Below are 15,242 nucleotides of genomic sequence, written 5' to 3'. Positions count from 1 at the left end.
AACTTAAATAGGGATGTGCCTCTGAACCACTCTCTGAACTGTGCAATAAAAATAAAATGGGTTGGTGTTCTGTTGCACTGTTCATATTACCAAAGGATAAAAGGGCAGAATAGACTAGTGCCTGGGATATGTCAGCATTATGTAAATTCTAATTTAAAATATCTATCATAATTTAATAAATATCACAATTAATTCTTTAAGATTTAATACACTTTATCACTTGATGAGGTTTACTTCCTTTACCCCATTTAAGATATGGCTGAAGCTTTGAAATGGCTATGAGGAGATCATCCACTAACCTTACCTTCAGGAGCATATATCTGATTAGTTGCACTTAAATATTTTGCTTGTATTTTCCTTGCTCTGAAGGTTAGGTTAGTACCTGTCTCCTTTGAGGACCCACAATTCAAATCATCCTTCAGCCAGTCAGCTACTTTATTTGCCAAGTATCAGATGGCTATACACAAGGATACACCTTCTGAATGTGGCGAGTATGAGGTACAGTTCACTGCATGCACCTTTACCTATTTTTTTAATGATGTTCAGATAAGTGATAGCAAAGGATATACCTTTGAACTGGTCTAAGCACTGAAAACTACTGCTACTACAATTTGGGAAGGAAAACAAAGTATTGTTGCATTAAATAAACCTGTGCCAGATTTCAGCTCAGAGGAAAATTTCTCAATTGGAGAGAATCTGGATATGTTGTTGCAATCATAACCAAAAAAAAAAAAAAAAATACTGACACCAGCAATTAAATAGCGCAGTTGTAAATGGTTTAATTAAGGAAATTAGAGACTGACATCTACAGTGAATAGCAATGTGGTGATTAATGACTAAATATTCTTTGAGTTAGAAAATGTGTTGGGTTCAGGATACTGTTTGGTAGCTGTGACAATTTTATACATTTCAGATGCTCTCTCTATTTCGATGTGATGTTGCTTCTTTTTACAGCTTCTTTTTTTAACATCTCTGTTTAGTTTGCAATACATTGCTAAGGACATCATCTGTAGTTTTTTCCACTGAAAAAGCCAAATTAGGTTTAAGAATATGCTACAGACTGGTGTTTCCACACTCAACAAGAATACAAAGACTGTGAAGAAGCTTGCTTTTTAAACTCAAAAAATGTTTATCGGATTCTAATCCTAGCCTAACCAAAGATATCATCTGTGATTTTCTGAGAGATGACACTAAACTTTAGCTAGCAAACTTGACAGAATTTGTGTCTTGTAATCTAGTTCTCTTTCCCATTGGGCACAGGTATAAAGTTAATATATATCCCTTATCTAGTCAAAAATGTCTTCCAAAGTTATACTTAGCTAGAACACTTCATTCTTAGGAATAATGTTTATATCGGCAGAGGTGGTATCTGGTAACTCCTGGTTGCTTTCCACTTGGAATAATAAATCATACAATAATTTTCTCATTTTTTTTTTTCAGTACAAAAGTTTCAAAAAGATTTAAGGGAGGTCAGAGTGGCTTTTCTAAAGGATGTCTAAAACACTGGACTGTAAAGTCATGAACTCTGATTTTTTCACTTCATTTGATAACATGGTTTTATTATCGTTCCAAACATAGTGAAATCTGAAGAAGATGATAATGTTTAGTCATTCCTTTCACCAGCATAAATTTAGCTTATTTCACAGCAAACCATGGAAAGCAATACTGCGGAGGAGGTCTAATTTGGATTGTTAGTAATATTCATCTCAGGATTTAGCTTTCTTAATGGTGGTTAGATCTTGAAATTGTTCTTGCTTGGGGTAGAATCTTGCTGATGCAGAGTCTAACAGAGATGAGGACCTGCTACTTTTAATTTTTCCTTATTCTTTACATTAAAAAATAAATGAGACAGTCTTCATATCATAAAGAAGCCATAAAGGACAAAATCAAAATAGCTATTTGATTTGCAGTTCATCTTTGAATTCGGGATCAGGAATGGGGGATGAGATGAGACTTGGCAGCTCTTTGGACCGATGTGAGAGGTCTGGTATAGACTTTGATGACTGTGGGCTCCATTTATTAATTTTAAGACAGGAGACCTGAAAACAACAATGGCATGGTAGGAACCCTATTATTCATATCTCAAGACGTAAAAAGTGCTATGAGGCATTTATTTGAATTTCAGATTGGAAGGAAGGTGGATTTCCAAGAATAACTGCCGGTGATTCAGGAGGCTAACTTCTTACCACCTTCTTCCTCTTCCTTGTCCTTGTGTAGAAATGCAGTGTAATGTGCTCCATTTGAATGTTTTTATCGTTCTTTTTCTTGACACCTTGAGTATTTAGGCTGAGTATAGTTCCTTGCTTGGGAAGAAAGACCTAGAGCCTTATCCAAAGCTCACTGAAGTGAATGGAAGTACTATTGATTCTAATGACCTTGTATCAGGCCCTTGGAAAGCATTAATAAGTCTTCTTTGGTAAAAGTCATTTTGGGAATTGTTTTGGCCCTTAAGATTTTTTGATCCATGTTAATATTCAATGAGGCAAAGCAGGGTGACCAATCAAGTGGGTAGGAAAAATGCAAGATGTTGTGTAACCACACCAGTTGCCTTTTATGTGTGCCCTGACTTTGTTGTCATGTGGTAGGAACCAACAAACATGGCAGGAACCAGTGTTCGGACACTGGCCTTAAACTGAGAGGGTTTTGTTTTGTTTCCTGGAGGAAATAGTCCAGAAAGTTGATTCTGCATACTGTTTGATATATATTAGAAGCCACTAAATTTTTCAGACTATGTGGGATAAGGAGGGTATCTCCTGAAGTCCTTGGTCTGAGTCACTTGTGGGAGAATATGGAAATCACAACATAAAAGAGTTTAAGAGCTCTTAAAAACACCTTCTCCTTTCCTTTGTATCTATTTCTTTAATAAATCATTCAGGCATTTAAAAAGCACTTTCTGGAGCCAGGCACTTCTTTCAGTGAATGTAGAATTAATTATCTCTACCCTGCACAAGACCTTTTATCAGGACAGCCACAACAGTGGGTTGGTTTTAAACCAATCTGAATTAGGTAATTCAGAATGAAGTCTGTATTTTACCCCTAATTCAAACATTTATGTCTTATCTAGGTATTATAGCACATATGGGTGTAGGGGATAATCTTTCTCCAAGAGAGTACCACAGTTCACATATTTGGAGTATGTTTGGGTTCCAGTTCAGAAACCAACCTCTGGAAAAAAATTATGGGACACATTCACATGCTTTTTTGGGAAGGCGATCCTAAAATGTTGTCATAGGTATATACTGTGTACTCACATTGATTCTTCCCCCTCCCCCCCCCAGCTCAAATATTTCTCTCTCATTGCAGCAGAAGGCAGTTTTAGGAATAAAATTATTTTGTAACTGACAGAAAAAACTGAAGATGAAAGTTGTAAAGTAGTTAACAAAACTATTAATCTGTGAAGCTGAATACTGCTAATGTGACAGAACATTCACTTCCATGAAGGTTTAAGATGAGAACACGTACCTTTCCATCTGGGTGTCAAGTGAGAAAGGGGATAATGAGCCTTCTCTAAGAATATCATATTGACTGGATTTCCTGTAGCATGGATTTAACATTCCTAGCTCTCAGACTTTTTGAAGCACTGGCTGTTTAGTCCCATTCTGAGACCAATGTTCAGTGCCCTCTAGAATGTTCAGTTTAATTTCCTTTCTGACCATGGTCAGCTAAAAATACCTATAATACCGCCTTTCATTCATACCTCTCAAACTGTTTTACAAAGAAAGGGAAATATAATTATTCCTATTTTAAGTTGGAGTAACTGAGATACTGGGAGGTGGTTGGTGGAAGTGGTTTGCTTGTTTACTGTCAGAACAGGCTTTCTTTTTTGGTACGTTTCTTATTCCTAGACAAGCATGTCTAACCACTGCAGTGATTCAACTCAATACCCTTCCCAGCTGTAATTGAAGGAAATGTTCACAAAGATTGTAAAACTCCCTATGGGTTGGTCCTAGTTTGTTCATTTTATGAGTAATATGCTCATCCCAGAGCACGTCCTCAAGGTTCCTCTTCACCATAGATCACAAGGATTTGGAGAATCAAAATCTCAGTTTTCAACAATGGACTTCATTATCTAAAAGGAAAAACTTACTGGTACTGGAAGAAAGATTGGAAGTGCTCATTGAGAATATGGTTAATAGTGAGACTTATTGATTGAGGTACTATTGCAGATGGAATCAGATTGATATTGACACGCCTGATAAAATGTTTTTCTGGACATCTGGGAAAATGATCTCTAGCTCTTCCCCTGTGGGCACAGTCCTTGAAATTTCATTTGTTGAACTGGATATGAATTGATGTATAAACTTTGGATGATTTTGCAGAGTTTAATAAACTGACCCTTTCCCATCGGCTTTTATGGTGTTTGATATAGTCAACTCTCTCTCTTCCAGTATGTGTAGCTGGGCTAATTTGAAAAGATAAATTGTGTATCTGGCTTTAATAGGTAGTGAGTATTTCATGCAGGATTTGAGGGCAGTGTGTTACTCCTGGGGGAAATCTGCGCCACTGTGTAATGTACAATTTGCACAGAATTAATGATCTGCGTAGAATTTCATTTTTCCCTACAGAATTGGTGCTGGAGAGCTGCTGACCACCACTGGGGCTGCTGGACCCAGCAGAACCTGGCTTGCTTGCTTGCAAATACAGAAAACTGTGTGCGGGAGGGGGGAGGAGCTGAAGGATTCTGGGCAGCTGTGGTTCCTGGCACATCCTGAAGGAAGGAGGCAGCATGTAGGAAACTCTACAAGCTCCGAACCCAGCATCACACTTTCTTTCTCTGGATCCCTGGGCTTTGAGGATAGGGGGTGCAGATATCTGGGCTTGGGGAGGGGTGCCCTGCGGCTGGGCTGTGTGGGGCAGAGGGTGCAGGTGTCCGGACTAGTGGGTGCCCTGTGGCTGGGCTCTGGGGCATGGGTGGGGATGCCAGGTGTCTGGGCTGGTGGGCACCCCACAGCTGGGTTCTGGGCAGGAGGGGCTATGGATGTCTGAGACTGGAGGGTCACAGTTTTCCCCCATGATGTGACCAGCTGGCAAGTGTGACACACCCAGACTGAGGGGCCTGACGAAAGCATAACCAAGGAACAGGAACTGGATTGTCTTAGAGCTTTCTTCAACTCTACTCCTGGGGGAATCTTTTTTGTTGTCTGTCTTGTTACAGACATACTTGCTGACAGGTATTTTGAAATAAATTACCAAAATAATTGAAACCAGTGTAATTGTATTGTGTTGTTTTGATAAATAAAATATGCAGAATTTTACAGAATTTTAAAATACTGTGTGCAGAGTTTTTAATTTTTTGGTGTAGAATTCCCCCAGGAGTAGTATGTGAGTGAAACTTATTGTGGCCAGTAGAACAGAATAGCACACCTACACATCAGCCAATTGATTACAGAATCCTCACTCTTGTGCACTTGCTTAAGACTGGAAAAAATGGCAAAAGCAGGTATAAAAATCTCGTGTGCCATGAGTTCCTTTATTGTGATATAATAAAGGATGTTTTTTAAAGACATTATTGCTAGATTTTTTTTTAAACAAGTTTGACACTGAGTTTAAAAAGCTACCTCAGGAGCTAGTTGACATTGGGTTTTTTTTTAACCTTGATTTAATATGTGGCATGTTTCCAAAACTATGGCTATTCAGTGTGATATTTTTGCTGTGCATCCGTGCGCGCTCCTGCCCAGGCCCGAGCACATGCACAAGAGAGAATAAACAACAGTATTCTGAATGGGAAGTTAGTGTGCTTTATTAACTATTAGGAGAAATATTAGAGAATAAAGTATTTCTTTTAAAATTTAAAATACAAGCTTTGCTTTCCCAAGAAACAATTTCTTTAGTAGCCTGTAAACTGCCGCTCTGTCTTCCTGCTCTGTGCAACAACAGTAGAACCACAAGACTAACACAATTCCCTTAAGAAAAATGCCAGTTTGTTCAATCAAGTTAAGTTACTAGTTACTAGTAAAAATTGGCTGAAAAAAATTGAACAGAAGAAAGCTGTGTGTTGGTATTGTCTGTTTCATCTGGCAGTCAAGATTTTCCCTTTAAAAAAAAAATTGTTTACGTTCTACAAGTGCAAGACAGTCTCTTTTTGGTTCCCAAATGTTAGGATTACATGATTTATGCAAATTCATAGCTAATATAGTTGCAAGACTGAGCTCCACTTGTAGCAAAAGACTCATAGATTATATATGTTGCTAATTTCATGTTTCCATTAATGTATAATTAATTTTGGATATTAATCTCCAATAGATTTGTAAAAGACTACAAAATTATGGTAGTATATCTATATTACATGTAGATCTTAAAGGAAAATCAAGAGAGCCAGTAAACTTTTTAAAAAACATTCTGATGTTATGTCTCATAGCTTTGTCTTTTGCTCACCGCCACTGCCAATCCATTTCTACTGAACCATCTAAAATCTGTCACTCCTTTTCTCTCTAACCTTTTCTCAGTTGCCAACTACAGTATTTTGTTTCTGGCCTTCCATTATTCAGCAATGGTCTGGAAACTGCAGTCTTTTAGCCCCTCTGGCAGCATTTTTCCACACAATCTTGGTGACAACTTTACTTCTTGGTTTTACTTCTGAGATTGCCATTCTCCTTGTAAGGTTACCACACTTATTTTGAACCAAAACTGAACGGAAGAATCTTCATTGACTCTCCACCTGCCAGTCCTATTCTGACCTGGCTCTGTCCCACCTAGCTATACAACTTGGCTACCAAATATCTTCTTGTACCTTATGTTAATTTAAGCCCCAATTCTGCAAACATTTACACATGTGTTTAACTATATTATCCTGAGTAATCTCGTTGAAATCAAAGCAACAACTCAGTGGTAGAGTTAAGCACACGAATAAGTGTTTGCAGGATCAGGTCATGGATTTTAAACTCTACAGGCAGGGGCTCTACATTTTTTTTAAACTCCCTGTGTTTGTAGAGTACCTAGCACAACAGAGCCAAACTGATCATAGTCCTTGAGTACTGCTATACTCTCTCATGACCAATCCAACTATCTACCCACCAGAGTTTGACCTGCCAAGGCATCTGTGGTCATCTGTGAACAGGTTTCGAACAGGACAAGACAATTATGTGGCCAATCTCTTCAAATGGGGTTTCTCTAACAACCCACAATTTGGATGTGGTCAGCTTCAGACTGTTGCATAGCCTTGCCAAATGCCTGCTGACTTACTTGACAGTGGGCTACCAGCTCTTCACCTGGCTGATGACAAATCTGCTGAGATGACTGCTGTAATACAAGTTAGGATCTGGGAGGGGTCTGAGCACATTCCAGTCCCATTGACTTGAGCACTTAGTTTAAATTACTCAGGTCACTTTCATTTTTGAAATGCCATACATCTCTTTATCTCTCTATCAATTGTAATCATGGTAAAACTTTCCTGTTTGATTAACTTTCCCTTCACCATCTCACTGTATTCTTCCCCATGCAAAAATACTTGCTTCTTTGCCACTTTCAAATTTCGGTTTTCATTTCCTTGTTTTGTGTACTTAAATTCATATCAACTTCCTTCCTCTGAGTTTCAGTAGTAAACTAAATGATAAATAATTTTGTCTTCTGTGCACTGAATGCACTAAAACTTGTAATGGTTTTCTCTTCTGCCTCTTATTCATATACACACACAATAGAGGGCTCACTCAGATAAATGTTTTCACTATTTAATTGAACTTTTGAAATAGTTAATGTACAAATATCAAAATAGCAATTATTTCAAAAAGTAGCAGCCATTCAGTCCATTGTATTTCATAAGTATTTTGCTCAACATCCCTTTTTATTTGTTTTCTAAACTGTTGTATAAACAGCACATACGATCACCCATACAAGGCCTTAGTTTTGCTTGTTACATGATGATTTGTTACACCCTATTCATGGCTGTAACACTGGCGTTAAATTAGCTCACCTTTTTGTAAAGATTATGCTAAGATAGTATATTTTTTCCCATTTATTAATGATACATTGATAAGTGATTGATTAATTGATATTATGTTTCCATATATGCATTGTTTAGTAAGTTTGCTGTAAATCAACTTTCTTTCCTTCTTTCAGTTAAAAATACTGTCTAAATGATATGTCACTTTGTTGGACTCAAGTTAGTTTCAGGCTTTGCCTAAGAGTACTGTTCTATTGGATTTTGAATGTTTGCTGTCAACAGCTATCGATACAATTTCCATGTGTCGTCATAACAGATGCGCTGGAGGTAATCCAGTTCCAAGCCCCACTTATTGTGACGAAGTATTGAAAATGTTATGTTGTGGTTGGTTCTGTAGCTGAAGACATTTCCTTCTTTATAATATCTACTTCAAAATCTTTAGATCTGTTCTGAGTGGTGGACAGAAAAAATGGTTGCTTTGGAGCGTGCCTGCCCTTTGCCAAAAATGCCATCATATTCTAGGAATACTTTTGAGAACTCAGTTTCTCCTGGAATCTGAAGACGCTTTAATTGCCAACAAAATTTTTTTTCTTCTGCGTGTTTATCTTGACTTGAAAACTGCAACTATTTTGCATATAGATCTTGGATCTATTAATTATTCCCTTTGTCTAGATTTGTTTACCGTAAATTGCGCTATTCTTGGAAGACCACTCTAAAGTTACAGAAAGCACTGACCACCTGCTTAGAGATGTTAGCCATGTGTAGCGTATGCTACTCCAGTGCTTCTAAGATTGCAATGGCCACTTCTTTGCTTCCAGGTGCAATTCAGGTGTTGATGTTAGTATGTGAAGTCTTAACTACCCAAGGTCTGCCCTCTAGGAGTTCATTCTAATGGAGTGAATGAAACAAGGATCGGGTAGGGAAAAAGCCATGTGGTTTGAAAACTCTCACTGCATAATATATAAATAGAAGTGTGCATGTAAACTGGATTTTTTGCTTTGGGGGGCAAGTATAGCAAATTAGAAATTTCTGGAAGAAAACCAAGATTTTTGAAATGCCTAAATTAGAAAAAAAAAAATGCATTTCAGGTTGATCAGGACATTTTGTTTTGACAAAATCTAAACATTTCTTTCTGTTTTTGACTTTGTTCATGTTATATTATAATATGAAACAAACTGAAGCAAAAGTAATTTCAAAATGGAAAATCAAAACATTTAAAAAAGGTTGAAATGGAATATATTGACCTTATAAAATGCTTTTCTTTCATTTTTAATTTCTAACTGAATTTTTTTAAAAGACAACACGTTTCCTCAAAACCCATGCTTTTGATGAAGCAGTGTTTTTCAATGGAAAAACATTCTGTAGGAAAATTTCAGCCCAGCCCTACACACAAAGGGCCAGAATTAGTGTTGCTGGGTGGCCATAATTCTGGTATTTCCTGGCTTTTGAGTGTTTGACTTTTCAATCTTAACTTTCTTTTCACATAGTTTTTTTGTATATTATTTCCTAGGTAATTTTAAAAAGGAAAAATTGTATTATGTGCAATTGTAGGATGTTGAATGTTCAGAAACTTTAGCATTAAGTCTCTAGCAAGCTCTACTCAGAAAATACAGACCGGAAATGGTGATATTTGACCATTTGTAATGCAATTAAATCTGAATGGATTTTAAGGGGGATAACATAAGTCTCCGTTCTGACTGCAGGACTATCATCCCACCAAATTTCAAGTTCCTGCTGCAAATGATGGTGGAGATAGAGCTCTTAAAATAATGGAAAGTGTTAGGCAGCGTGAATATAGGGTTTGCCTCCACTCCTCGTATCCCAATTCTACTACTGCATCAGGCTTTAACTTTTGTTTTTCTTGCTTAAGCAGTGAAAGAGTATAATTGTATCTTTTAGTATGTAGAAAGATGCTAATGAAATCAGTGCTGCAAGGATTTATGTACAGACTTACCAAAATTATTTGCTTATTTGTACTCCACTTGGGTGGTGGTGATGTGGGTTTGGTAAGCCAAAGGAAATGATTCAAGCCATAAAGTAAGAGGAGAAATTACTAAGGGTAGGAAAAAGTAAGTATAGATGTGACTTCTTTAATGAATAGCAATTTAACATGGTGTTCCATTCACTGACCGAAAGTGTTTCTTTGCAATGTATATTTTGGAGAACTTGAGCATAAATAGTGAACTGTAATGGATTTTGTGCGACTGTCCATTAAACAAGTTTTAAAAAATTATTGATTATTTTTCTTTTGCGGTCAGATGAATACACTTATTTAAAACATGAATTATACAGATTACCATCAGATCAAGAATATCATAGCTGTTCAAACAAACTGTAGTAAACGGAATTTTGTCCACTGATTGTGTTTTGAAATCTTTTTAGATTTACACATTTATATTTGCCTTTGTGCTTGCGTGACTAGGAAGATGTGGATTATGTGGTTTATGAATTTGTGATATTATTTGGAGATGTGAGTAATTTTCACCTGTGGGTTTTTTTTATTTTTTATTTTGTTAAAATGAACTCTATTTTTCTTAGGACCATTAATTTTAATTTTCTGCAGTAAACTACTATAAACTTTGCATACATTTAAATTATTTATATGAAAATGTTGGCTTCTTTGTTTTAACCAATACACAACTGTGTATTTAGAAATCAAGATGAGGTCAAACTCAGATAAATCATTCACTGAAAACTACATTTAAAGTATGATATTGTCACCTCCTTATTTTTATTCATCTCAGAAAGACATTCAGTGGCTTCCAATACATACATTTCAGAACTTGCCTCTGAGCTACAGAGACTAGGAAAATGATAGGTAGTTGCTAGGAAAGAGTAAATAATCACTGTCCATCTATTGCGAGCAGACAACCATATTACCATTATGAGAAACCAGTATAACGATATTGTTTGATTTATAATTGAATTAGATTTGGCCGACTCATTTAACTTATTCACTCCTCCCCTCTTGATCCTCCTGATAAATGAGTTAAGTCAACTGGTATCCAAAAACACACTACAATTCAATAACATATTACTTTCCAATGTGATCTAGAGCAATGAGTTTCCTCAGTTCTTGTGGCTTTGCTAGGGAATGTTAGCAGAATATCAAAATATACAATGCAAAATTTTCTTTTGTTTACTAGTTATAATTTCAACACCAAACAGAAGGATGTGGCCAAGTGTATGTGCACTACCTGGTCCAAGAGAACAGGGAGTTAATGCCACTTTACAGCTTTGCTTATGCGTGTGCTCAGGGGAAAGGTTATGAGTGGCTCTTTTCAGATGGATTAGGAAGAGAGAGCCTTTGGAAATTTCCATGCGGAATCCAGGAGAGGTCAGAGGACAGAGTAGAACCTTATGGCTATGACTTCCTGGTATGGGTCTTGTTGTGTGGTGTTTGTTGACTTCTTATTAAAAAAAAAAATTGTGAATCAGAATAAAATTTAGGGCAATTTAGGGCAAAAGTGTTCAGGTGGCGCATAATGATTTATTCATGTGTCTCCTGTTGTTGTTGCAGTGTAGTTGTAGCCATGTCAGTGCCAGGATATTAGAGACAATGTGGGTGAGATAATATCTTTTATTGGACCAACTTTTATGGGTGACAGAGACAAGTTTTCGAGCCACACGGAAAGGTACTCCAAGCATCACAGCAAAATGCAAGGTAGAACAGATTGTTTAGCATAAATAGTTAGCACATATTCTAAGCGCCCATTTAGGTAAAGTAGCTCCATTAGCACCTCTGCAGTCATAATACGAAAAGCTGGTTTTAGTGGGTTACAGATTGTTGTAATAAGTCATAAATCCAGTGTGTCTGTTCAGTCCAGGATTTTTAGTGTCTAGCACAGTAATGAAATTAAGTTCCGAGGCTTGTCTTTTGAAAGTGTTGTGCAGGTTTCCTTTGAGGTTATGGACTGGTAGGTCAGATATAGAGTGATCACTTTGTGAAAAGTGTTCACCCTAGGCTGACATGGTGTTTTTGTCTTATCATTTTCCTATGTGAGTTCATTCGAGAGTGTAATGATTGTTTGGTTTCACCCACATAGTTGTTGGGGCATTTAGTGCACTGGATGAGGTACGCCACATGTTGTGATAGATGTGTAGGATCCATGGATCTTGAAAGGTGTGTTGTGCGGGTTGTTCATCATTGTAGCAATGGAGATGTCTTGCAGGTTTTGCATCTGTTGTTCTGGCAGAGTCCAGTGTGTCTGAGTTCGTGTGTCCTGGTCTGTGGGGAGCTTGCTTCTGATGATGATCTTGGAGAAGTTGGGGGGATGTTTGTAGGCCAGAAGTGGGGGTTCAGGAAAGATTTTTTTCAGGATGGGGTTTCCATTGAATATGGATTGTCGTCCTGTACCCCACATGGGTTCCAGTATGGGGTGGTATGTCAGTGTGGGGTGGTATGCACATGAGGGGTGTTCAGTCAGAGGTGTTTTTATTTCTGTATTGAAGCACGTTTTCTCGGAGTATTTGGGTGGCTCATTCCATGATGCGATCTACTTCTGTGGTAGAGTGTCCTTATTTGAAGGTGGTTTTGTGTGTGTTAAGGTATATCCTGGACTTTCTCCTCTGAGCATATTCTGTGGTATCTGAGTGCCTAGGTGTAGATACCAGATTTCTTGGTGTGTTTGGGGTGGTTACTGGATCTGTGAAGGTAGGTGTGGTGATCTGTGGGTGTCTCGTATATGATTGTCTGTAGAGTTCCATTGTTGAAGCTGATTGCATGACTTTCAATAATCACCATAGCTAAAGCCCTGTATATTCCTTTGAAAATTTACCCTGCCTGTTTGGATTGAGAAAGTGTACCCACAAAATAGTTAATATTTGTGTTTGAAACTTTACTGGGGTGGTGGATATTCATAGTTTTTAAATATAATGTGATACCAAATTAGTTAATATACTGTGATTGCTCTTCTGTCTACTTTACACATTATGTATCCATCTAGTATCAAGTGATTGGACTGCTTTGAGTAAAAGATGTATAATACAAGCCATTCATTTTATGTCATACAGTAGATTAGCAGCTAGTGGTAAACAATGAATAATTGAAAAGGTTGCAAGCTTGAGTAAATAAAGATCTAAACAGTTCTTTGAGTCTAAATTTGCTGCTGGTGGTGGGTACAGCTCCACTGATTACAATGGACTTTGCCTATTTACATCAGCAGAGAATTTGGCCCTTATATTTGAGTATGTTGATAATATGAATTATGACACGTGTTGCCACCGTATAGGGACTGTGCCAAATGTCATTATGTACCTTGGACAACTTCTCAAACTTTTAAGTTTATGGGCAAACTGTTGGGTGGTGTGGGGCATTAAATACAATGCCAGAACATCTAAGTGATCAGTCAAAACCCTGAGGAAGGTTCCAAGCTGAAGACAGATTCCTCAGTGTTTTAAATAAACACTTAGATGTAAACATTTGTAATCACCATATACTGAGATGAATTCTGAGTAACAGTCAAATCATATCTTTGTTAAAGAATATTAAACACCCAGAAGGGACTAAAATTTATATTTAGGACTGGTATGTTACAGTTGACAATTCATATAATGGGTTTTTGGTTTTGTTTTGTTTTAAGGTAACTGCCCTTCTCATAGGAAGTGCTGTTCCTATTGTTATCTGGCTATCGACATGTGAACATTTTAAAAGAAATTTTCTAAACCCTTCAAATTACAACTGGCCTCAAACTGTGACTTTTCAGTTTTTTTCTCCCTCTGCACTGACCTCAAAGTTAGGGTTAGAAGCACTCCTTAACTGAGAGAGACAGAGAGGTGTTGGAGAACGCAATTTTATATTTCACACAATCCACAAGAAACAACAGTTCTCAGACAATGAGATTGAATGCCTGGCCGTGAAATAACTTCTTAGTCTCTGCTGTATTACCTTATTGGTAGGGAATACGTTCAAATGGCAGATCACTGTCCATTGTTCTGGTTGAACTACATTAAAATACCAGAGTAATCAGATGGCACTTGATGCTGTAGCTCTATAAATTCACAGTGCACAACTGTGAAAGACAATATAGGAATGCTCACTGTTATCCAGGGTATGGGCTGGTTCCACAGACAAAGGACAGTCAGAATGAGGAAGGTCATTAATAGAACTGCTCCATCTTCTGTTTTTCAGAGAGGAGTCTGTATTTCAGTATGCTACCTGTACCCCTCGTTTGCCAGTAAAAAATAACCGATCTATTTTTGCTTGTGGATCAACGATTCAGGAAGGATTCATTGAGCGTTAGTTACCTGATAATGTGTACAGATCCTTAAGGCATCATCACCTTTCTTCACCCCTACTACAACTCCACTATTAGCAGAAGACATGTAAATATGAAAGTAGTCATTTTTAATAGCTTTGTTTCTAAAAAGTTTTAGTACCTATGTAAACTAGAGATTTGTCTTTTGTGTTGTAAGATAAGGTGCCCTACAGGGATGTGGAATTGCATAACCTCATGAAGTGTGAATTTGGAAAAATAAATTATTGCATGGTTGAACAGCCATCTCTTCTTTCTAAACAGCAGGAAGTATTTCATCTCTAAGGCATGCATCCAGACCAGGAAAATGTCATTCTTCTTTGAGTGATTGCACATGTCCATTCCACTGAAAGGGTGTGCATGCCTCATGAACAGTTGTTGGAGAACTTTTTCCCTCAGCAGTACCTGTGGGGGGGAGGGGAGAGGGAGAATAGGATGGATTTCCGTAAGGATAAAGTGTACCTCTTTCCTAAGCCAAAGTTCCTGACAAAGATAATACCCAATTTCCACATTGAGGCAATTTATTTGCTGACTTCCTTTGCAAAACCTTACACTCAGTGAAGTTGTTTGTCACAGTGGCGGACAGAGTGAAAGGCCAACCGGTTTCTCCTGATAGGATTTCCTCTGGTATTTCTTCTTTCATTCATTTGTGCTACCAGTTAGCTAATGTCATGCCAGCACCCAGAGCGTTAGCCGGTTCAACTAGAACACAGGCAGCTTCAGCATCTTTCCTGGCACAAGTACCTATTTGAGACATTTCCGAAGTGGCAACTTGGTACCTGACATCATAACTTTGCTGCTCATTTGCCATTTCCCATCAGTCCAGGAATGATGTTAGTTTTGGATAGGTGGTTCTCCAATTGCTGTTCAGGTAAACTAATGTGGAGGCAGGATTGGAATCTGCTTGTGAGTCACCTACAGTGGAATAGACATGTGCAATCATTCAAAGAAGAGAGAGAGACCTACCTTTCCGTAAGTGTAGTTCCTCGAGATGTGTTGCACATGTCCATTCCATGACAAGCCCCCCATCCTTCCCTTCTCCATAGGAGTCTATCAGCAAGAAGGAACTGAGGGAGGGTCAGGGATGGCTCTGTCCTCTTATACTGCAT

The 15,242-nt window shown here is 37.8% G+C and overlaps 1 protein-coding gene across 7 annotated transcripts in view; it reads left to right on the top strand.

Annotated features, from left to right (window-relative positions):
• The window catches only part of ATE1 (arginyltransferase 1), a 147,487-nt gene that overhangs the window by 28,217 nt on the left and 104,028 nt on the right, over window positions 1–15,242 (top strand). For 2 of the 7 annotated variants that reach the window (XM_067561344.1, XM_067561342.1), the window contains exon 7: window positions 370–498. The exons of the other annotated variants lie outside the window; for them this stretch is intronic. In XM_067561344.1, coding sequence (XP_067417445.1) covers window positions 370–498 — 129 coding nt within the window. The remainder of the gene's footprint in view (window positions 1–369; window positions 499–15,242) is intronic. 7 annotated transcript variants of the gene reach the window in all.

The sequence above is a fragment of the Emydura macquarii genome, unplaced genomic scaffold (assembly GCF_026122565.2).
Source record: "Emydura macquarii macquarii isolate MOO-44397 ecotype Brisbane River unplaced genomic scaffold, CSIRO-AGI_Emac_v2 contig_2372, whole genome shotgun sequence".
NCBI lineage: Eukaryota > Metazoa > Chordata > Testudines > Chelidae > Emydura > Emydura macquarii.
This window is presented reverse-complemented; position numbering and strand designations above follow the sequence as displayed.